Here is a 23,817-nt window from a genome sequence, read left to right on the forward strand (position 1 = left end):
CTGTTGTGGCAGTTTTGTTCTTTGGAGATCAAACCTTTGTAGGATGGAGTTAAAACTAATGCTCATGTTCAAACAGTTGGAGATGATTTAGAGACTACGAAGGCACTTTGCATCAAGTCTGACAAGATCTGTAACATTTTCCCGTTTCCTTCTGAAACACTGAATCCACAGTCCTGATGTATGAGGAGGAAGGAATTTTAATGCAGGTTCCAAGTCAATTGTATCCTTCCACCGTCCAATGTTTGTTGAAATACATTAAAGGATGGATTAATGTTTGATCTTGTCTTCTGCTTTTGAATCCTACAAAATCTGGCACCTTCTGTATTCCCCCTGTGTTTCTAGTAGAGGAAAGATTTAGAATGAAACCAAACCAACCCTGTGATTAATAAAACCAAGGGAAGAGCTCCCCTTTTGCTTGTTGTGGATCTCAAGAGCACAACCTTCATTTGCCCTCAGATTTGCTTTCCTGTCACAACAAAATACTTCGTTTAATCGTTTTCAACATAGTGGCCTTAATATTGTTTGAAGTGATGTTGGTCTTACCAGGATGCTTTCACTTGCATTGTGCAAATACCTCCCAGACCAGAGAGCATCGTTTAGGACAAGTGCAGCTTCCTATCTGTGCTAACGTTCCAAGCCATCAGTATTACTGTATCTTGGTTTTGCCATTCCATTGTAGTAATTATTTTCTCAAGTTCCTAAATGCCTAGATCTTAATCCTGGTTTTGCTGGGCTATCTCACTAGCAGGTGAACAGCCTGAAGGAACTTGCTCTGGAGTAAACCAATTTGATCTTGCTCTTTCTGGCTGTTTTCAGTAGTTAAAACTCAACACATCTTGTTCTTAAGTTTTTAATGCAGGTGTCCCAGTTAGAGATGAGCAAAACCTTCCTAGGTTTGCTCTATTGTATGTGTTGCAAGCATCAATTTTACTGAAGGTTGGGGTTTTTTAACTTCTAGTATAATTAGCTTTCAACTGGAGTGGTGTTGATGTGTGCCTCTAAGGTGAGCATTATGTTTCATTGCTTGTGCCAGAAGGGTTAAGCCTGTTGAAGAGCTTAATGCATAAATACAAAGGGAATTCCTGAAACAGAGCAGCAGTTGAGTCCTTCCAAACCACTGACTTCTTTTTGCCCGAGATTAAACTGCCGTTATCCTTCAGCATTAAGAGAACTACATGCTCTAGGCCTATGTGGTAATATTATCAAACTGTCTTCCTTCTTCGGAGTGAATCTGGAATCTGAACGGTATTTATTCTCCAGCTGGGGTTTTGCCAGGAGATGGCTGACCATCACTCCTTGTTTGTAGTATATTAGCAAGATCCTGTAGGTCTTACTGCCTTACACTTGCAGCATTTGCAATATAGGCAGATTAAATCCAGCTTTAAGCAACAACAATCAATGTATTGCCCTTAATCTGGAGCAAAAAGAAAACCAATTTGCAGCAGCAGCCCTTTTCTTTGTCACTGAAGAGTTCAGGAACTTCAGTTGCCCCTTTAGAAATGTGAAAAAATTTGTGAGTGATGGGTGATGGCAGTGGACAGGGAGGAGGGCTCACTGCTGCGAGATGACCCACACTTCCTTGCTTTCATGTCCACTGGCATCAGTGTTACTGTTCTGATTTGCATCTTACAGTGGGAAATTTCCCTTTTCAGAGAGGAAATGTTTCTAGAACAGTGCAGTACTGATGGTGAAACATCCCAACTGATTTGTTTACCTAGTGTTAGAGTAAAATTGGCCTGAAGGCCTGATAGATGCTTGTGTATATGCCTCAGCGGAGTTTGTTTGTGTACTGAATTCATACTGGTGTAGAGGGACAAAATGGACTTGTGTTTTTTTCCTCTTTCTTTTGAGTGCCAGCTGCAATGATGCCAGTCTGGGTCGTGCTGGGCAACATAAACTGTTTCGAAAGAGAATGCAATTCATGCTGCCTGGGTTTGTCAATAAGTTATGTTTATTTGCACCTTCCTGGTCGTTAGTATTATGCACTTAGGAGCAAATGGAGTAACTGTACTATCTATCAGTTCCTGTTGACTGTGGCCTAAGGTAGTTGTTTTCTTCACTTGGCTTTCCATTTGCTCTCATTTCGGTGTGACGCGAGTAGCTGTAACGCAGCTGGAGCTTTTAGCAGGGTTGATTGCTTCACTTGCAGAAAAGCTGGAGGGATGGGAGGCTTTGCAGTGCCAAATAGTGTCCCCAAGTCCTTTAGTCACTCCAAATAAAATGGTTTTAGCACACATGTTGTTATGTGTCACAGTTGGGAAGCCTGGAATCTGTTTTGAGGTAACTTAATTTAGGGTAAAGAATGAATGGTAGATAGACAAAAGAGGGTGGTGATGGTGGGTCATCAAACTCCAGTGTATCCACTGGACTGTTTTCATCATTGTTTTTAACAGTCTGCTTCATTCTTTTCAGCTGGGAGGGAGAGGTACAGGTATGTTACTTCGAGGCATTTGTATGTTTGAGGGATTACAAACCATGCCACGGGCCTCTGGCTCCTCGTGGTTGTGCTGGTCTGTGCTAGTCTGAAATGCTTCATTTACTAAAACTGTTCTGAGGGGGAGAGGAAATACTATGTTGAAGAAAAAAATTGCAGAATTGGGTGGCACTGAATGCCTCACCACAGCAATGTGTTCTGGCACAGTGTGTGTCATTGAATGATGAATGTTTTATCTTTGTTTCATAAACCTTACTGCATCTGGTGGCTTCTGAGAGTCTCCAGGTGCTGAGTGATGCTGGGCTTTATTTTCCTAACTTCTCTGCTCTCCTTTCTTCCACTTCCTTTGCACTAGAATCATATACAGCTGCTTCCATCTGAGCATTTGGATCCAACTGCTGCACAACTGGCTGTGCAGATATTTAGGGTGGTATTGGTTTTCAACCATAAAATCCTGAGGATGAGGATATGACAATAGGTTCCTTTATCCATCTTTCATATGATTAAAACTTGAGTAGTTAGTGGACTGGCATCAGGTTGGGCAAATCCTTTGGGGTTATGTTGAAGTTCTAGTGCTTCATCACACCTCTTTCTTAGGGGATGTGGCATACAGCATTTGTGATAAAGTGAAACACCCAATAGCAATAGTCTGAAAAGCTGTGTGTGGAAGCGACCAGATATAGTGAAAATTCAGCTGGATTTGTGTAGTGGCAAACAATTCACAGAACAACTTCAGAACTCTGTTGTGATCCTTGGAAAGGTCTGTCAGATGAAAATGGGCTGGTAATGACTGGGATGTAAATATGGAAACACATGACTAGTGAAATGATCTTGGGTCAGACATAGCTTGCAGGCTGTGGACTCAATTCCCTCTTCTTACTTCTTGGTGTAAGTTCACGTAGCCTTACTCAACTATTTTACTGGTGAGCATGATTGGGTACACACGAGAGGTTTAAAGAGGAAGGAGGTGGTCGCTTCCAAATCTTGGTATCACTGCTGGATTAGAGCAAACCTTTGAGACCTGGCATCTAATTTCTGTATCTGCCAAACTTTGTCTTAACTATTAGACAGCGTCTTTTGCCTTCATGATGTTCTGTGAATGAGAGAACCAGTTTTGGAGTGCTGAGGGAAAAAAAGACAAATATGCCATTGTTAGTATGTTGAAATACCTGGGTTTGGAGCAGAAGTAAGATTTTATACAACTGCGCTAAGTGGCTTATTCAGTTCTTTGGAGATGGCTTGCAGGCATCTTTCAGTGATCAGTGCACATTATTGCATGCATTTAATATGTGTTTCCTTATGCTGTAGGTATTTGATTCTGGCCCTGGCCATCAATCACTGGAGCTGGATTCTCTGAGTAATGTCTTTTCAGTCTCTCTATTCTCACAACATACTGGGCAGAAGAAATCAGGTCTTGTATAGGCTGCTTGAGCATTTGAAGTCAGCTGTTTGAAAGACCACAGCAAAGTTTAAACCATTAAAATGCAATATTTAAAACATTCTGTCATGTAGAGGGATTAACATTCCCACACCGATGGGCTTTCTGTCTTGGTGGATACATTTAGACAGCAACTTTTTTTCAGTGGTTGGCTAGCAGAAAATGCTCTCTTTCTCCTCTGATTTCTACTCAAAGCTAGATTTCTTCTCCCCCTTTTCATTCTGAAACATTATTTTACATGAAGGATGCCCTAAAACACCCAGGAATGGTGTAGAAAATGAAGGCTCGAATATTGTTTTACAGGGGGAGGAAGAATCTTAAAGAAAATGTTTATCCCACACTTGGCAACCTTTTGCCTGCCCGCATGTGACTGGCACAGTGCCACACTTGGCAGAGGCCAGTGCCTCAGCTTGCCAGAAGTCTTCCTCTTCTGGCTGCATGTTCACTCCCTGTGACTGATTGTTTATTCACCTGATTTTTCTGTTTCGGCGTTGCTGAAGTCACGGCGTCTCGGAGATGATAAGAACGCTTTGTCTGTCCCAGCTGTACAATAGCCTTGATGTCAACGCAGAGTGTTTGCAGCCGGCTTTAGCTTTGTGCACACTGCAAATAGCAGGGAGGTGTTAGATGTCAGAGAAACTTACTGCCGTCCCCCTTGGCGTGAGGCTGTCCAAAAAGGAACTGCTGCAACTACGGAGAGGTGATTTGCTTCTTGCTTTTTTTTGGACAGATCTGTTTGAGGATTTTGCAACCTTGCTTTGTGTCTGCAATTTTGGTGTAGCACCTTGAGTCTCTGAGTCTCTTGGAACTGCTGCTGTGTGGTAAATCTTTGTATCTGGACGTCAGGTGTGAATCTGATTTGTTCAGTAAGTGGGCACCTTGGAATTAACTGCTTTGCCGTTTTTTGTGAGAGACCGTAGTATCCTGATAGTATTTGGAGAGCGTCCTGAATTTTGTTGGCAAGGAAAACTTGTCAGAAGTTGGAGAGAGAATAAAATGTAGATGGTCAGAGAAACTACTGTTGTTGAGTTTGCTCCAGTAAATTTGATTTGTGGTTGCTGGTACTCTTGCAGTGTCCTTCTCTGAAGATCTGATGATTATTCAGTACTTTGGCTCCCTGAATGTAAATAGACAGTCTGGTCTAGTCAAGCTGCTGTCATCTCTTCAATAAAATCATGAACTGCTTAAGGGTCTGCCCTTCTGCAGGCCTTTCTTTGACTTCCTTCTTCCATGGCTGCCCTCCAAGGTCTTTGAAATTTTCCATTATCTTTGTAGTTCCACATGATGACAATTAGCATTTTTTTTTTGACCTTGTGCTTGTCAGCAAGGATTCGTTCAGGGCTTTTTATATACAGTTGTCAGCCTTCATGATCCAAGGCACTGTTGTACCTGGCTGATAGATTCTGTTCCCGAATGTCAGCCCACCATCGGCGTCTGTTTGTCTCTTTAACGATCTTAGGGACTAATGTCAACAGTTGAAGTGAATTTCAGGGTTAGTCTGTTGGTTTGTTTTGGTTGGTTGTTTTTTTTGCTGTTGGTTTGGTTGGGTTGGGGTTGGGTTTTGGGTGGTTGTTGTTGTCATAAGTATTTTGGAGCCTGCATTTCAAGTGCTGTGGTATAAATCTAGCAGGTGAAGCGGCACAGTTTGGGAGGGCGGACTCGGGGGAAGGATGGATGGAGCTGGATTGTGAGGCCAGCCAGTGTTGTTTAGTAAGATTTTTCTAACAAGAACATCTGAGAGAACCTGGCATGTAAGGCAGATAAGACATTTTTGTTGTTCATCATGTATTCTGCACACAGAGGAAGGTTCTTGTTCTGTCTCTTCAGAGAAACAGGATACCCACATTGTCTCCAGGCTGAGAACTCTGCCAGTGTTAGCAAGATCAAGTGAAAACTAGGACTGAGAGAACAGCGAGGGTGCTGAGCTTTTACAAAAATCATCTGCAAAAATTTCCAGGGATTCTTGGTAAAATGGTTGTGATTAACATATGACTGGATTTTGAAAACCTGCTTCACTGATTGCCTTCTCCATGTGAACTTGTGTCTCCTTCTGTGCTTCAATCTATATTTCTGTAGACAGGAGTCAGCAGATTTACCAGGAGATGTCAGAATCCTATTTATATAGCAGACTGTTCATGAATGGCAGAGGCATTAAGGGAATACAAAAGTCTTTCCTGAGAATGAAATAAACTCAGATCTTTTTTTCTACTCTATTTTTCTGAATACTTAATGTAGCAGCATTAATTTTTTGCCAGCTCTTTTGTTTTCAACAACAAAAAAGTAGTTGATCAATACAGCTGGTAATGAACTTTATGGGAGGCATGGGGAGTGTGTGTGTGTGGTTTTCTTTCCTTAGTAGAGCTTTGAACTGGAAATGTAGCTACCACACGAAATCCTGAGTTCTGGCACCCACTCAGAACAGCAGTCCATCTGCTAGCAAGACACACTGAATTTTTGTGAATCCCTAAGTAGTCACAAACACGTGTAGCACTGTGCAGAGTAAAGGGAGAGACCATTTCTGATGCCTTACTAAGGTGGCATCCAGGCAGATTTTACTTCATTGACAGTGGTGTGGGTTACCAGCAAGCAAAGAAAAAAAACCAGACACAACCCCCCCAAAAATATATACAGCTGCATGCTTCTTTGTTTTGTGTAAAGATTTGCTGTGCATGTTTTTCCTTTTCAAGGAGGGAAAAAACCCAACCAACAACCACAAAACAAAGCAACAAACCAGCATCTTTCTGCAGTGCATTATTTAGCAGTGATTTCCTCTGCATTCCTGCTCTCAGTGGTGTCACAAGTAACTGGCTCTGCAAAAATTTTCTTACTGTGGTATGTGTGTTACACTGCTGTGTGGCAGGCATCGGCCATCCTCATGCTCCCATCTTCTCATGCTCATAGTCTTCCTACTTCCACCACCTTCTATTTTCTTCCTGGCTTCACTGAAAAATGCAGGCGTGGAGCAGAGGTGGTAACAGCAGTACTGTTGTGGTGTTACAGAATTGTTTTGTTTGGAAAAGACCTCTCTAAGATCAGCTATTGGCCTAATCCCACCATGGCTGTTAAAGCATGTCCTGAAGTGTCACATCCACATGTTTGTGAACACCTTCAAGGATGGCGACTCCACCACCTGCAGGCTGCAGGGTTGAATAGTTACTCTTTTCTAATTCAAACAGACACTTAAGCTCTTGTGCAACTCCAGTAGTACCTTTGCACTCAGAGCTGCTCACTCAGTTTGGTGTATCCCAGCTATCTTGAATGCCAGCTGCTTATGTTAGTGGTATGTGGCTACATATGTCCAAGTAATAGCACTGTCAGGTACTGTAAGCAGGTCTGCTGCTTATTCTTCAGAGCTACCTGCTAATAGAGGGGAGATGCTGTTCAGGCTGTTGGGGAGTATCAGGTGGAGTTTCCTCCACAGATCTCTGAGCCTTAATTGTAGAAGGAGAAACCAGCTTCACACCTAGATGATTAAACTTGCAAAGCTGGCAGTTAGGGCTTTGTAAAAAAAGGCAGAGAAAAGGGAAGGAAAACAAGCAAACAAAAAACTCCCCAGAAATTAAAAATGAAGGAAGATGAATCTGGGACCATTTTGATAAAGCCCAGGAAATTCTCTGATGGCAGTTTCCCAAGTTCTCTTCAAGGTAGACACGACATTACAGCTGGCAGAAAATTGCTTATAAGCAAAACTTGACATAGGATGCAGAGCTGCGACGAGGAGTTTTTGTTTGGGTGGTTGTTGTCCAGGTGTGTTTCTTTTTAATTTGGATTTGTGGTTTTTGTTTGTTTGCTTATTTATTTTTTTTAGTTGCTGCTTAATGGCACTGTCATGCTTTTGGTCCCGAGCCATCGTTGTGGTGCTCTGCTCAATAGCATCATAAACCATACAGCAAAGCCTGTGGGAAGAGGAGAGGGTTGAGGTTTTAAGGTGCTCAGTCCTGCATTAAACCAACACTGTACTTGCAAACTGAAAGATCAGTTGCAATGCAGAGCTCTCGTGGGGGCTCTTGTGTTTTCATCAGCATTGTCTCTCTCGGCAGGCTGGGCCCTGCTGCTCCCATGTTCATGTTGGGATGCTACCTTCTGTGCTGGTTATGTGCTTTAGCTCAGATTGTTCAGTTTAAACACCTTGTGGTGCTTTGCCTGGATCTCACTGGAGTGTGGTACCGAAATTTTGGGTTGTGCTGTTATTACTGTGTTTTAGCTAAGTTAGAAAGTGGAAGACAGTTACTTAATGCAAACCAGATTCCCTATCTGTGTTTGTTTACAGAGCTTCTGGCACGCAACTCGCATGGCCAAAAGGCCATACAACGCTGTAATCAAAATGTTGTTACATAAATACAATGCTGCCACTTCTTTTGATGTTACAGTGGTGAGCTTGTCTGCTGATGGTTCTGCTCTTTGCTCCTGTCTTCCAAGCCCAAAAGCTTTCACATAAAATTCATGTCTCCATAAATTTACATCCCAGTTTCCCCCCCCCCCCCCCCCCTTTTATATTGTGTTCTCTGAACCCAGAATGTGGGGATAAGGCACAATTCTGTAACGCTTTTCAGGGGGAAATAGTAGCTCCATGATTGCACAGTATTTGATGTCTACCATCTGTACTTCATTAAACCTCATTTTGCATACATAAGCAACATTGGGATGCTACGTTGGGGTCAACCTAACCATGTGTGCTACAGTGCAGAATGCTTTGTCGTACAAGTGTAATTAAATTGTTTAAAGGAAGCTTTTTTTCTTGCCAGTGTGAGAGCAATTTGAAGTACAAATAGGAAAGACAAGAAATGCTTGGGAAGACAATAAGCTCTTAAAAACCCCACAAACCCCCATAATATAATACTTGGGCTATGGAATAGGTTCTAGTGCTTGCCTGGTTCCATTATCCTTCTGTTGATGTTGCTTTCAGCAGGTTTTCTTATTGTTACTGGTTCATGGTATAGATCTGACCTGAGAAAAAGATACTTTCAGGCAACTAAAACTGAGACGAGCAGAATTCAGTTTGTCATTCTTGCAGGAGTTAGTTCTTTTGCAAAGGTTCTCCAGAGGTCAGGGACTGAGAGCTTGGAGTTTTCTGGATAAGGGCTTTCTCCTGAATGCCATTCTCTTTGGTCCCACCTGCTCACACTGCCTGCCTTTCTGTGTTGCAGTGTGCCCCAGCTCGTGTGGCAAGCGAGCCTGTACCGACCAAAAGGAGTGCTGCCATCCCGAGTGCCTGGGGAGCTGCATGGCGCCGGACAACAACACCGCCTGCGTGGCCTGCCGCAACTACTACTACGAGGGGGTCTGCTTGCCCACCTGCCCTCCCAACACCTACAAGTTTGAAGGCTGGCGCTGTGTGACTAAGGAGTTCTGCTCCAAAGTCCCTGCCACCGAAACCAGTGACTACGAGAGGTTTGTGATTCACAACGACGAGTGCATGGCAGAATGCCCCTCTGGGTTCATACGCAACGGGAGCCAAAGGTAATGCAGCTTCTGCCGAGGCCAGCAGCGTTGGCACGTTTTGTCACCCCCTATTCTGTTTCTGCTGCAAATGACAGTAGGTAGAAATGAGAATATAGGACAGGGAAATGTGTGACTTCCATTGAAAAGTCTGCTTCTATGTGGACCTGTGCATTGTCGGTTGGCACTGATTCCTCTGAAGGACTTGAGGAGGTTAGGACAATGCAGAACCAGATCTTCAAGTAAGAAAGTGAAAGGGAAAGTCCAGGAGCACAGGGTTGAATGTTGGCTGATGACCATATCACAGATCATTCCTGTCACACAGGAGTTACCATGCTCTGCATATTATTTGCCTTATGTGTGCTTGCATTTTAGGCAGATGTATTATTGAATGTATTTAATTTTCTTTCCCTTTTTTCACTGTTTCCAGGCGATAACAATTGTATTTTGTAAGGGAGCAATCATGTAGATGGTAATAAAAATAATGCAGCAGCTGACAGCATTATACAGAAAAAAATTCTTGGAAGAATGTCACTTACCTGCTTTTCTCTGATTCTAGCAGTTGGAGTGGTGCATGTTTATGATTATCTTGCTAGTGGTCTAAGCAAGCAGCCGTAGTTGCTTCTGGACCCTAGGAGGTCATGGACTTCAAGTGGAGGATAGTCAGTGTGCCAAAACTTGTAGTGCTTCAGTACTGCGCTAAAAAGATGCCTTTGTGGGCTCTTCTAAGATGCTGAGTTTTTTGGGAAGGTGGTTATGATGATACCTGCCCCAGCTGTGGTTTGTGCATGCCTGTGTGTCATTCAGCTGTTGGATGAAATACTAAGGCCATCCGCAATTGAATTTCGGATGTAAGCAACTTAGCGCTGCCTTCGCTCAAGTGCAGCTGAGCAGTGTTTCTTGTGTTACCTACTTGAGCTTGTGGTGCCAGTTTGAACTGCTTGCAGGGCAGTGCATGCTTCTCCTATCTCAGTGTCCTGCTCTGCTGATGAGATTGAAAGGAGCGGTAACTCAAGGCTCCTGAATGCTTTGTTCCCCAGAGGTGGTGTTAACAAATAGTTGCAAATGGAAAGAAAGCGTTTCCAGCATTCTTGTACATTGAGCTGAATGTCTCTTGCTTGTGTCTGCAGCTTTTAGTGGTTTGTGGCACGTTATAGGGTAGGATTTTGAAATAGATAGGTACCCCTAAGAAATGGAAGCTTCTCTCTTCTATTGTTTGTGCATGAAAAACTGTTGTTATCAGTGTACGTGTTTCGACAAGCCTCGGAAGAAAGTGGCTTCAGTTTCTTTTAAAAAGAATAAATAGTAAGTCCGTGTTCATCAGTGCTGTCTTCAGAAGCCTTTGCCTTTGGAGCTGGGTTTGGTATTTCTCATTTTTCCCACTTTAAAGCAATAAGGTGGTGTAAGTAGGAGTGAAACATGAAGGAAAGTGCTAGAATAAATAGAAAAATAAAAATTACTGTGAATGAGGAAAGACAGTTGTCAGGAGGAGTGATCGGCGCTGTTGTGTGCACGTGGGATGTTCAATTTTGAGATGAATGTGCAGGCAATAGAACATGGAGCCTTTAAAAGGAGCTGTTGTAGACAAAGGCTGCCTGGCCTGAGTTCTTGTTCCTTGAGTTTGGCCACTAAAAACTGCTTACGAATGCTTCTGAGTGTAAGAAGCAGGAGACATAAGCCTCTGCTTCAGTGTTTCCTCCCAGACTCTGGCATTCCATCTCTCCCAAGTTCAGAGCTGTGTATGTGTTGGTGTTGTACAGTCACTGCTGGACCTGTTCTCTTTCCATCTGTGCAATCCATTTTGAACCTGCGTATGCTTCCCTCCTGTCTCTCCCAATTCTCATTAAAAATCAGTTTTGCCTCGTATCAAGATCCATCATTCTGCTTGTTTAAACTTGCTGCTTTTATAAGCTTGAAGAAATAGTGAGCAATTCACTGCTTGCTTTCTCCACTCCACTTATGACTGTACGCTCCCATACTCGTCCATCCCAAGTTAGCAGTGCCAGGAGCATGGAATTCCCTAGTGCTAAGCTTCAAATGTCGGTTTAAGGGCATGAAGACAGATGACTTTATAAGAACTTGAACAGTGTTTTCCCATCTCCAGTATCTGACTGGCCTGTTTTTGGAGACTGGGCTTGGATTAGCACAAAACTTCACAGCACTGTGAAGCTGTCTGCATGCATGAGAACGGTGGTCTTTCTGGATGGAACTGTTAGAGGAGGTGCACCAGTGCGGGGCACTGGGCTTTACCTGAAGTGCCTTTGACTTTGGAAGGACTTCAGAGCCTTTCAGAAGCTTGCAGGCAGCAGGTGTGGGTCCATTCTTGCATTCCTGTGTTGCTGTCAGCAGAAGGTACAATGCTTCAGCCATGTGCTAAGTTATTTGCAGCCCTCTCCAGCAGCTTTGATTCTAGCTTTGGAGGGGAATGCTTTAACTGAAAGCAGTCTGTAGGCTCTTGTTGCTTATTTTCAGTCTCCCTTTTTTTCCTGACAGCATGTTCTGCAGTCCTTGTGAAGGGCCTTGCCCCAAAATTTGTGAGGATGAGAAAACAAAGACGATTGACTCCGTCACATCAGCACAAATGCTGCAGGGATGCACAATTCTCAAGGGAAATCTGCTGATTAACATCCGCCGTGGAAGTAAGTGACTGCCCTCTCTTTATGGACCCCTGATAAAGTTGGGTTTAATATTTTTCCTTTTGTCTGTCAGCATAATGATAAGAACATCAACAACTCAGCAAACTATTTGCTTTCCAGTCCATACAGTGCTCCTGTTTGATTTGGCCTTCTGTAGCACCATTCTCCACTGTGCAGATGGAATAGGTGTTTGGCTAGCAGGCTGTAAGGCAGTGAAAGCTGGTATTTTGTCAGCTTTCCTGGCAGGCCAGGGAACCAGGATTAACAGGGAGATGAGCAGTAGTCCCCAAGGAATAATAAAGGCCCCAAAAGGTGGAAAAGTTGAAAATCCTTTCATCTGGGTAGGTAAATAACTTGTCTGCAATAAAGCATGGCACTGTAAGACTGCCTGTCCTCACTTTTTAAGGCAAGGTGTGGTGTTTTGCTGAAACATGGGTTCCAAAGTGCTGAGAGCTCATAAAGCCTCGTACTGTGCCTCTGGATGGTCAGCATTAGTGAGCTGGCCACCTTTGTCACATGTCTTGAACAAGCTCTGGATTAAATTTGTCAGAGCAGTGATTCATCAGCTGGGGAGGTGTTGACAGTTGATGAGCTCTTAAAAGCAGAGTAAAAATCACTGTTAGGTTTTTATTGGAAAAGCATCTCCCTTTGGAAGGTCCCTTTTGGTTTCATGAATAAGATTGAAGGATTTAGATACGTTTGGTTGCTTTCCTTCTGCTGAATGAAAGCTTCAGGATTTAGGAGCAGCAGCATGTGAATTATTTCACTTGTGGTCTCACTGCTGTAGGTCAAGTCTTCCTTTATAGCAGATGTTACAGCTGCATGGGGCAAATGTAGGGGAGGGTTATTTTTGAAGTATTACCTTAGAATGCTGAGAAGCATCTACTCCCTCCCAGTTTATTTGCTATGGGAACCAACCATTGGTATCTGGTACTTGGGCTTCCCAGACATCTGTAGGGACTTTGTTTATGGCAGCAAACACATACTGTAGTAGCATCTCCCATCCTGAGTGCTTAAAAACCTCTCACAGCTGCAGTGGAACTCGGCAGGATGCTGACACTAGGCAATGGGCATGGGTCAGGGATTGCTGGAGATAAGGCCTGCAAAGGTGAGCCTTGTGAAGGATGGGCTGTAGCAAGCCTAGGCACTACAGAAGAGCAAAGCTTGCTCTGCAGTCATTTAAATCATTTCCTCTGTGGGACAAAACTGCATGGCATGAGGACATCTTTATGTTTTATCTTTGTTGATTCATCAAGAGTTCTCAGTTTGTAGCCAAAGCCTTTTAGGTTACTGAAAGCATTTCTTTATGCCCCAGAGAAGACCGATAGCATAACTCCACCTTTTCATACCTCCACCTCTACATCTTCTGTTTTCCAATGGAACTTCCTGCATGAGCTTTGCCTTCTAGCTGAAGAGCAGTTCCAATCTCATGGACATGTGCATTTACACAAGGGTCTTTTCATCCCTGCCAGAATGCTGTCTCAACAGTTAGAGCTGGCCTCAGAGTGCAGTGTCCATGGAAAAAGCAGGTATACCAGTATGGAAAAGCAAGACTGGTTTTCCACTGTTGCTCTGTGGCTTTATTTTGCCCTGCAACCATCCATCCACACAGGCAACTGTTACTGGGGGAGCAATGCCAGTGTCTTTCATTTTCAGAACTTATAAGCATTTATTCCTGCATTAAGCAGAAGAGCAGTTAAAGCTCTGAGTTCTGCAATAATAAAATCATATTTTTCTGCCTGTAGATAACATTGCCTCAGAACTGGAGAATTTTATGGGTCTGATCGAGACAGTCACAGGCTATGTGAAGATCCGTCACTCCCATGCGCTGGTCTCCCTGTCTTTCTTGAAGAGCCTGAGGTATATTCTGGGAGAGGAACAGGTGGATGGGTAAGTGTTCAGATACTTAAAATTTCACTTTAATGGATAGCTGCAGAGAATGAGTCTCCTGACAAACATTCACACACCATTTCTAGAATCTTCTCTTCCACTAATAGGCAAGGTTTTTGTCCAATGAACACCACCAGGCAGGCGTTGCGTGGTTGGATTAGTGTCCAAATCAGCTTATCAGATGGAGTGTATTAGAAGTGTTTTAATGGTAATTTTGTTGCTGTTTTTCATTTTAAAGAATCTGTGTAGAAAAACCTACGTTGATGAAGCATCTTTGATACTTCTTGCTCTGTTTGATAAAAGAGCATCTTGAGAAGAAATTGGATTTTCTCACAGTTCTTACTGTTGGCTCTTAGCAGAGTTTTATGGACAGTATTAGCTGAAAGGGAAGGTGAACTTCAGTTGCCAAAAAGTGCAACTGGAAGTCACTCAACCTGTATGAAGTGGACTGCAAGTTGCAATTCTTCGCAGCTCCTCAAAATGCCAGCATTAAATCAATTACAGATTGAGTTGGTAAAAGACTGATCTGGAGAAGTGAAGCTGATCCCTTGAAATGTTTGCTGTGTGTTCTGTTGCTTCTGTAATTATACAGTGTGTGATACCTTTTGCTGTATATGATGTCTGTTTCCTGGTGATGGTAAAAGACAGTCAAAAGTTTTCATCTCTGCAGAACCTGGAGCTCTGAAATCATAGAAGAGTTTGATTTGGAAAGGACCTCCAAAGGTCATCTAGTCCAACCCCCAATGTGCAAACTGCTTTGCTCTTTCTTATTCTGAATCAAGGAGCCATCCCAATTATAAACCAGCATTCTCTGGGAGAAATAGTACTCCCCCAGTAACAATAGAACTATTAGATGAAGAATTTGGGGGAGTCATATAAGAAAAGGTGGGAGAAGTTGTTGCTATCCAATTTATCTTCCCTGACAGGGTAAAGTTACAGCATGAGGGATCCTTCACAACCTCCCTCTTTCTCTCAGGCTAGTTTTGGTCAGCTAAATTCTTAGAATTCCACCATCTGACAGAGTGAGTTAAAGGGCAGCTCTTCGTACTGCACTTGAAGAGGTTGCTGTCTTTTTCAGTAAGAGCACTGGCTCTGCAGAAAAGCTTGTTTCTAATTGCAAATCCTAGAGGCTTGTCACTTTGCTGAGCACAAGGCTCCTTCAGCCCACTTACAGTGTGGTGTGCTCTCACAGATACTCCAACTATTGATTTGTCTTTTCTTCTTCTCCCTTGGTCTCTTGAAATTTGAGTTTAGCTTTGTGTTTCAAGTAGTAATTATGTTTATATAATTGTATGTCAGCAAGAAGAGCTGATGCGAAGGGAGATGGCAGGGTTTTAAATCCGTTTCTCAAATAGAGACATAAATAGGTAGAGCTTTGAAGAGGAAAACAGGACTGAGTAGGGGAGGTAAAATAGATCTCGATTGAAGAGCTACTTGTGCTAAAGTTCACCCATGCTAGGAAGTTATTGCAGTTACATACCTTGGGTCAGGGGCAGTCTCTTCCTCTGGAAAACACTTAGCATAATTTAGGCATTACTACAGTCTAAATAACACTTCCAAAAATCCTTAGATGGAAGTGGACACCTGACAAGGGAGGATTGAACTTGAGCCATTACCTTGGCAGAGTTGTGAACAGCAGGGAGGGGTCTTAACCCAGGAGGTACTGGGTACTGGAACAGTAGTTCTTTATGCCACTTTCCACCTTGGGGAGTGCGAGGGAGGCTAACTTGAAATCCATTATAATAATTATTCATTACAAGACTGACCCCACCTCTACCATCCCTTTTCTTATTGAACTGGACTAACAAAGCAGTACTTCAGCATTTCTTCCTTGCTTGCCTTGGTTGTCACAGAAAATGGAAAGTTTAGAGGGAATTCACTTTGTTTGCAGGGTACTGATTCTCTTTACAACACCAAGTCTGCAGTAAATGTGCTTCAATGGCAAGAAAAAAAATTCCCTTTGCAGGAAAAGGTTTTTAATGTGTGCAGTCAATAATTCAGTGGCTGTGGGTGCTCTGCAATTGGGGACACGCATCATGTTGTGGGAATTCTCTCCTGTGGGTGTACACGGGTCATGCAGGTTGCCTTGGGGCTCTTTCTGGCAAGCCAGGGACCAGATACGCCTCCTGCTCCTGTTCAGAGGTTCAGCCTGTCCTTCGGGCCATTATCTCCATTCTTTCCCTTAGTTACTGTCTCCAGGGTTTGATTGGCAGTGCTTTGTTTTCCTACAGCAAATCTTTTATTCTTTCCATGCTATCTTCCTTGGCATCCTGTTTTTGTTCCACAGCTGTTAGAGCTGAAGTCTGGTATAATCTTTATTTATAACCTAAGCCTGAGTGCATTGTGGTTGCCCCCTGCTCCACCTTTCAGTCCATGCAGTACTGCCCCTCTCCTGTGTCTGAGACTGTATGTAGCCCTTCAAATGTGGTTTCCTTGGTGCTTTGAACCGTACTAGAATAACTTCCACTAATTTATACTATCAGTGTATATAGGAACCCTTGGGACCTGTTTGCCTTGCCTCAGGTGGCTGCTCAAACCTCTGCAGCCACAGTAACTCCAGTTAGACCCAGTTGCTGTGCAGTGGTGTAAAGCACCAGTGTGCAGGTGGTTTGCCTCAATTATTGACGCCCTTAGTCGCATTCCTTCAGTACAGGAATTACCTCTAGTGTCTAAAGCATAATTGCCACAGCTGTGAGCAGGAGACAGACTATGCTGTTATTAAATGTTTAAGGTGTGTTCACACCTCTGTTGTGTTCAATCTGAGTCCAGCTTTTGGGGTCTTTCCTAAAAGGCTTAGTTGCCATCTCTTAATCACTCAGCTAATTATGGTGAAGTGTCATCTTTTCAGGAGTGCACAAGGATCTGCAGGGATTTTAGTCAACTGTAACAGTAATAGGTGTCTCAAATAAACAGATTTTGATGGTGTCTGTCAAATCCCTTCTGTAAGTTGAAGCATGGATCCTGTGCTGTGAAGTTGGTGCAACTGTTTAGTGTTAGGCTCTGGTATAGAGGCACAACTGTACTTGGCACCCTGTTGAAACCAGGCCCAGAGGTAAACTAAGACACAGAGGCAAGGAAACCTCACTGTGCAGCTTGGAGTTGCTCTGTAATCATAAGCAAGACAGCTGTGCTCACGATGCTGTTTTATTGTCAGAATAAAAGCACTCTGCTTTTCCTCCCATAGGGTGTGTGAGGTTATTGCTTCCCATTTGCCTCAAAATGGAAAATCCAGCATAGAGACTGGCTGTCCAGAGGATATGATTTTACATTCCTCATAGCAGCTTCTATACAATTATTAAAACACATGCTGGAGTGGGCTTTACATGGTGATGTCAGCCTTGGAGTCCTGTGTAACAGTCATTTCCCTGCTCTCTGACCAAAGTGAACTTTCAGGAAGAACATGCTCCATGGGGGAGAGGAAAGTCCTTCCCACTGCTCAGCACCAATTTAAAGTAATGAGAGGAAACTGTTTCTAACATTTTCTTGTATGAAATTATTCTTGGTTGGAATTGGCTATGAATTAAAACTAATATTTTTCCTTCTAGGAATTACTCCTTCTACGTGCTTGACAACCACAATCTTCAGCAGCTTTGGGACTGGAATCATCACAACTTGACGATCAAGGAGGGGAAAATGTACTTTGCATTTAATCCTAAACTGTGCGTTTCTGAGATTTACCGTATGGAGGAAGTTTCGGGAACCAAGGGGCGACAGAGCAAAGGAGATATAAATCCAAGAAACAATGGGGAGAGAGCCTCTTGTAAGTAAATGAACAAAAAATGTTGAGGCAAACGGCGTAAGAGGGTGTCACGAAAAATCCCCCAATGTACTGCTGTGTCGGTGACCATTACAGTGTGCAGAGTTTAGAAACTGCAGTAAGCTTTCAGCAGTTCTCCTTGTTCAGTTTTTAAGAGGAAGCTGTGAAAGTATCTTCACTTGCTTGGAAAATTATGTGGTTACACAGTCACTATCTCATCTGCAAAAACTATTTGGTGAAGATGACTGCTTTCCAAAGAGCCCTTTTTTTGGTGACAGGAGCAGCGTGTAATAACAGAAACATCCCTGGGACGTGAGAAATAAAATCTAGTGATGTGGTGTATCCACCAAGGAGCAGTTTCTCCATTTCCTTCACAAATGTACATGCATCACTACAGGTATTTTCCTCTCTCAGGTATCTACTCTTCCTTGATGCTAAGAAGGTTCCGTAGAGACCACAACACACTTTCTGATATGTTCAAACTTCTTTTCAGCTCCTGCCAAATATTGTGTCTTGTTGCTAGAAATGCTTGTTGTAAACTCAGTTTCCTGTGCTTTGTTTCCAAATGACTCACTGTGGAATTGAGATCACTTTACAGTGTTCTGCAGTATTCCTAAAAGTCAGTGTCCCTTCATTTAATTTTGGATTCTGCACTGGTCAGAGTTATCGGAAAGTCCTCTTCTGGCTTCAGTGGTCTGCACATCAGATCTCCAGGTGTAACCAGCACGTGAAAATCAGTATCTCATCTAGGAATTACGACAGCAGAATGCTTACTAATTTGACCTCAGATTCTTAGAACTGACAAGGCATTTTCCCTTTGGACTATTTGTGGTGTTCTTGGAGCTGAGTAAATCGAAATGAATGTTGTGTATAAGTCAAGTCCTCTCGTTCTGAATGGTGCTTACAAAACGAGGACACGTGCTCTGCTGAATGTCTCTTTAGGCATGATGCATAAATGCAGATGGCATAGATCCTTGTTGTAGGCACACTCCATTCTTTGCACATTCAATGGAGCAAAGGCTTGCAGTTCTGGAGGAGTTACAGACACACAGCCAGTCCTTACTACCACTGAGGCCTGTGCCAGCCGCTGCCTGTGTTTTTAAAACCCCATTACAGAAAGCTTTCTGACTGAGACGAGGAAAAGAATCAACAAAAGCTAAACTGACTTTGGAAAGATAGCACCAATAGCGCCAGTGTACATGAGAGTGAAAACCCCTTTATTTTCAGAGCCTTCTGTGCAACATTAGAAACTAAGTCATAGTTTAGATTTAGAGCACAATTTCTTCATCCAAGAATGAAGTTTTTTCAATGCTGTTTTATTTTGGGTTGGAAAGCTCAGTGAGTTGGTAGTGGAAAGCCATTAATTTCAAAGCTGCCGGCTTCCATCCAGCTCTGTTCAGAAGAGTAGCTGGAAACTGCTGCCATCAAATGGCTGTGCTGTATATGAGCTGAGTTTTGGAGTTCTTGGTCCGGCCTCTCATGAACAGAAATATAAACTCCTTTGTACTTTCCATGTTGTCCGTTCCCCAGAAACACAAAAGCTGCCGAAAGTTGTCCTGGCAAGTGAGAGCGCAGAGGCCAGTTACTGCTCTGCACATGCGCTGCAGCCGAGTGATGAGTTTAGTGCTTCTAAATCAGTCCCATGAATAAACAGAACTTCGACTCCTCACTCAGGGAGAGTCTGAAGTAGTTTTCAAGAGCCTTCTGATGATGCATTAAAAGAAAATCTGTTTCAGAAAATAATAATAACAACAAGTAGCTCCAGCATATTCTAAAACGATTGCCAAGGTCACTGCTTACTCTTAAGCACTCGGATGTAGTAGAATGAAATACAAAGCTCTGCAGAGACAAAAGGCTGTTGGCATGCAGTGGTATCACAAGCCCTGTGGGAAAGACTAATTAGCTAAAACTGATACCCAAGGAGCAGCAGAACTAATGGGTGATGTGATGCTAACTGTCATGTCCTGTCCTTTTGTATTGCAGGTGAAAGCCACATTCTGCGTTTTGTTTCCAACACTACGCTCAAGAATCGGATTAAGCTAACATGGGAACGGTATCGCCCTCCAGATTACAGAGATCTCATTAGCTTCACTGTTTACTACAAAGAAGCGTAAGTAGATGTCGTCAGAGACTAACTGGGGCAGTCCAAGAGGGAGACAGTACTGTTCTGACTAGTGGATATCTCATCCAGTTTACTTACTTCACCCTCAAGTCTCACATCTGCTCAAATTATTTTCTTGGTGGAGCACAAGTCCCTGTTCAAAGGAGAATTATTTTGACTGGAGCCTACAAATGGATGCCAAATCCTCAGGAAGCCTCAGATGTGAAATAAAAATGAGATGGGTGGCTTGGCTGTTCTCGGGGCTCTTAATTTGGAGCCGTTTGTAAGTTACTTTGTGTTTACCGAGGTCTTTCCCTTCTCCAGTCATAGCAGTGACTGCGGAGTGTCCCAGAGCAGGAGTTTGTTGTATCGCCTTCACAACTTGGCTGCTCAGGGCTTGGGGTTATTTGGATTGTTTTCTGCATTATTACCTCTTGATATGAAGGAGTGGAGCAGTTACTGGAGAGATCCTAATTTCTTGGGAGGTGTCTGTGCCTTTGCACATCCTTGTAGTATCTCAGATTGAGAAGAGTAAACAAAAGAAGCAAGTGCAGTGCTAACTCCCCAAGCAGTCTGGGGATGTGAAAGGGAGGTTCAGAGTGCTGGTAATGACCTATGGAGCAAGGCTCTGAGACAAGTGTACATGTCCAGCATTGCTTGAAACAGAGTATCATGGTGACAGTGTACTGTGCTGCAAGAAACTCAGTGCTGATGAGCCTGTAGTAATTAACAACCAGAATAGTACTTTATATGCAGCAGAATGATTTGGCTCTCCAGAAGCCTGCTGGACTGGTCATGACCAGCAGTGGAAGTTGGTTTCTTTGTAGTAAAATACGCAGCCACTGTCAGTAACTGATTCTCATTGCTTCTGTTTCATGTGTGTGTGGTTACATTCTAAATAAGTATGAGGCCTTGCACTGTCTGTTTTGCGTTACAAAAGGTAAATGCAGTGTTCTCCTGGGGAAGTTTGCCTTACTGCCATTGACTGAAAGTAAGACCTGCAGCTAAAGCTGAACTTCTGTAGTGCTTGAAAATAAAACTAAATCTAACTCTGCTAGGGGAGAAAGTTTCATCTGTTTCATTGAGCAAGGCTGAAGTGAGACAGTCTCACGAATGACAGCCTTCAGAAGAAAATAACCACTTGCTACTATGTTGTTCTTTTGATGTTTCAGGCCATTCAAAAATGTGACAGAGTATGATGGGCAAGATGCTTGTGGCTCCAATAGCTGGAACATGGTGGACGTTGACTTGCCACCGAACAAAGAGAACAATCCTGGCATTCTCCTGCAGGGGTTGAAACCTTGGACTCAATATGCCATTTATGTCAAGGCTGTTACTCTCACAATGATGGAAAACCATCACATTCATGGGGCAAAGAGTGAGATTGTGTATATACGAACCAATGCTTCAGGTGAGCTGCCGGGCTCTTGTGCAAGCGGTGTGCTGGTTGCACTGTTATGCAAGTTCTGCAGTTAGTACAGAACCTGAAGTGATGTGCAGGTGATGTGCATAAAGCCAGAAAGTTTCAGTGATGTCGAAGGCAACATTAAGAATGAAATTAAAACCTGTTGGCTGCTCAGGCATTGTTTTAAATTGGAAATGTAGGGGATTCGGGGATTTCAGACTGTATTCTGTTGACAGGTAAATGTAAGCACAGTTTCCAGTTAGGACTGTATGTGGTTGCAGTTGAACCCTCAAGAGCTGTTGTTAGTGGGGCTGACGTGGGAAGTCTTGTTTTTGAAATAGGATGTTTTCCCTTCCAGTGTAGAAATGGATTGGGATCAACTTCAAAAGCTTACATCACAAAACATTGTAGAACTTTCTAGATTTAAACACCTTTCTTCTTTCTTTTCCTTTTTTCTCCTTCAGTGCCATCCATTCCCTTGGATGTTATTTCAGCATCCAACTCCTCATCCCAACTGATTGTGAAGTGGAATCCTCCATCTCTTCCCAATGGCAACCTCTCGTACTACATGGTACGATGGCAGCAGCAACCTCAGGACAGTTACCTTTACAGACACAATTACTGCTCCAAAGGTAGGAAAACAGGATGTGGTTGTGCTGACTCTTACCTGTCAGTGTGCTTCACTGAGAAGAGTTAAAAGCCTTCATAGCTCTTTTGTGTGTAGCAACAAGCAGGGGGGAATAGGTACGCCTGTTCTGTTGCTGAGAAAAGAAACAAACCTTCTCCGTGCTGTTCTCTTCAGATAAAGTCCCAATTCGGAGATACGCTGATGGGACCATTGACACAGAGGAAGCTACTGAGCCCACCAAGCCAGAGGGCTGCGGAGGAGAAAAAGGACCTTGTTGTGCTTGTCCCAAGACAGAGGCAGAAAAGCAAGCTGAGAAGGAGGAAGCAGAATACCGGAAAGTCTTTGAGAACTTCCTCCACAACTCCATCTTTGTTCCCAGGTAATGGATTTTGGATACTTTTTCTTTGCAAGTGATAATAATTATTTCTTTCTTTAACATTTCCTAGATCTGAGGCTTCCTGAACATGAAAACATTTGTAGGTATCACCTGAAATGCAAACATTTTGCCTTTCCTTCTCTGTGAGACAATCCACTGCCTTACTCTGCCATTTCTCCTGTTTTCATCGTTCAGTTTTAGCTAACAGTAAGGGTTCTTACCTGTCTTGTTCAAGGATGTGATGGTTTCTTGACCCTGAAAAGAGTCACTTGAGGAGCTTTGTCTGTAAGGGTTTCAGAAAGAATTCTATTCTATTCTATTCTGGTTTCAGAGATGAGCAACATGTGGCAGACAAAGGGTTTCTGATGTGCTCTTTCCCTAAATAGCCATTAAGTGCTTGTGTTACTAATTGAAAGATGTATTTACCTCTGAAATTGAGGGCATAGTCACCTCATAGAACTGAAACTGGTCTTCCTTCCTCATTGCACTAATTGCAAAGGGCATATTAGTTTCCCGGGTCTGTGCTGCAGAGAAGTGTTAAGTGTGCCCACTCTGCCAGGATAAACACTGCCACTCGCACACTAAGTGGAATAGTGACGATTTTATGCTGCAACATAGAGTGGATACTACTGAATTAATCGGTGATTTTTATCCTCGAGTTTCCAATTTATCTTCCATGTAAACTGCTCTTACTTTAGATAATTGGATCCTGGGGCCCAGCACACAGTGTATAGCTGTTATGTCACAGTCTATAAGCAATCAGATCTCATTCATGCGTGTTACCTGATTTTCTCTATTGGTAGGTGAAGTTCACGGTGAAGTCCTGTGTTTGAGAACTCTCAAGTGTGTCACTACTGCTTATTAAAACTGGTTTATATCACTCAGGAATGTGTTGGATTGACTTGTTTGGGGTTGGGCCTGTGATATGTGCAGAGCTTCTCAGCTTTACCCAAAAAATGAAGAACTAAATACTGCCTCCCTTTGGAAGTGCCAAGTGTTGTATCTGAGACATGTAGCATTTGTGGTTGGACTCGTGCAGTGTTTCCATACTGGTAATAACAACCAGCAGCGAAGATGAGGTAGAGGGAAGTAAGAGCCACCATGGCTGGCCAGGGTGTAATTCCTGAGCAGTGTGAAATCTTCTCAATGTGATGCGATCCTGGACTATATGCAATAGCAAATCAAGGAGTTTTGAAAGGTGTGAGTCCAGTCTAAACCACTTGCAAGTCTGTTGCAAACGACTTCATTTCACCAAAGCTTTGACATTTAGAATGTGTTGTCTTCTCCCAATTTTCTTGCATTGCCCTCCACCCAAAGGAAACTCACAGAGCCTTGAACTCGGACAGTATCCAACTGACCACTTCACAAAGGATTTTCGGAAGGCCTGTATGTTTCCCTCTTTCCTTAACTTACTGTCCTGAGGGTGTGTTTTGAAACAGCAAGGGCAGATAAAGGCAGGAGGCTCGGAAACAGCTGCATAGCTAAGCAACTTTAAATAGAGACTGTATGTCATGGAAATTAAAGATTATTAGCTAGTGAGACACCTCCATGGGACAAACCTAAGCAGCTTGTTACTTGTCCATGTCTTGTCTTTTCTTTCTCTTTCCCAAGGGAGAGGTTAATTAATGTGTTAATTTAAGCCTCAATAGTAGTATTTGTTTCTGATGTCCCACCTGTGTCTAGGATATTATGAAAGAGATGCAGCTTGTAGTA

General features: G+C 43.1%; 1 protein-coding gene across 4 annotated transcripts in view; it reads left to right on the forward strand.

Annotated features, from left to right (window-relative positions):
- The window catches only part of IGF1R (insulin like growth factor 1 receptor), a 173,869-nt gene that overhangs the window by 124,463 nt on the left and 25,589 nt on the right, over window positions 1–23,817 (forward strand). For all 4 annotated transcript variants that reach the window (XM_054169112.1, XM_054169113.1, XM_009899005.2 and 1 more), the window contains exons 3-10: window positions 9,020–9,332; window positions 11,805–11,950; window positions 13,693–13,837; window positions 17,383–17,597; window positions 19,578–19,704; window positions 20,868–21,106; window positions 21,565–21,732; window positions 21,903–22,107. In XM_054169112.1, coding sequence (XP_054025087.1) covers window positions 9,020–9,332; window positions 11,805–11,950; window positions 13,693–13,837; window positions 17,383–17,597; window positions 19,578–19,704; window positions 20,868–21,106; window positions 21,565–21,732; window positions 21,903–22,107 — 1,558 coding nt within the window. The remainder of the gene's footprint in view (window positions 1–9,019; window positions 9,333–11,804; window positions 11,951–13,692; window positions 13,838–17,382; window positions 17,598–19,577; window positions 19,705–20,867; window positions 21,107–21,564; window positions 21,733–21,902; window positions 22,108–23,817) is intronic.

The sequence above is a fragment of the Dryobates pubescens genome, chromosome 17 (assembly GCF_014839835.1).
Source record: "Dryobates pubescens isolate bDryPub1 chromosome 17, bDryPub1.pri, whole genome shotgun sequence".
NCBI classification, from domain to species: Eukaryota; Metazoa; Chordata; class Aves; order Piciformes; family Picidae; genus Dryobates; species Dryobates pubescens.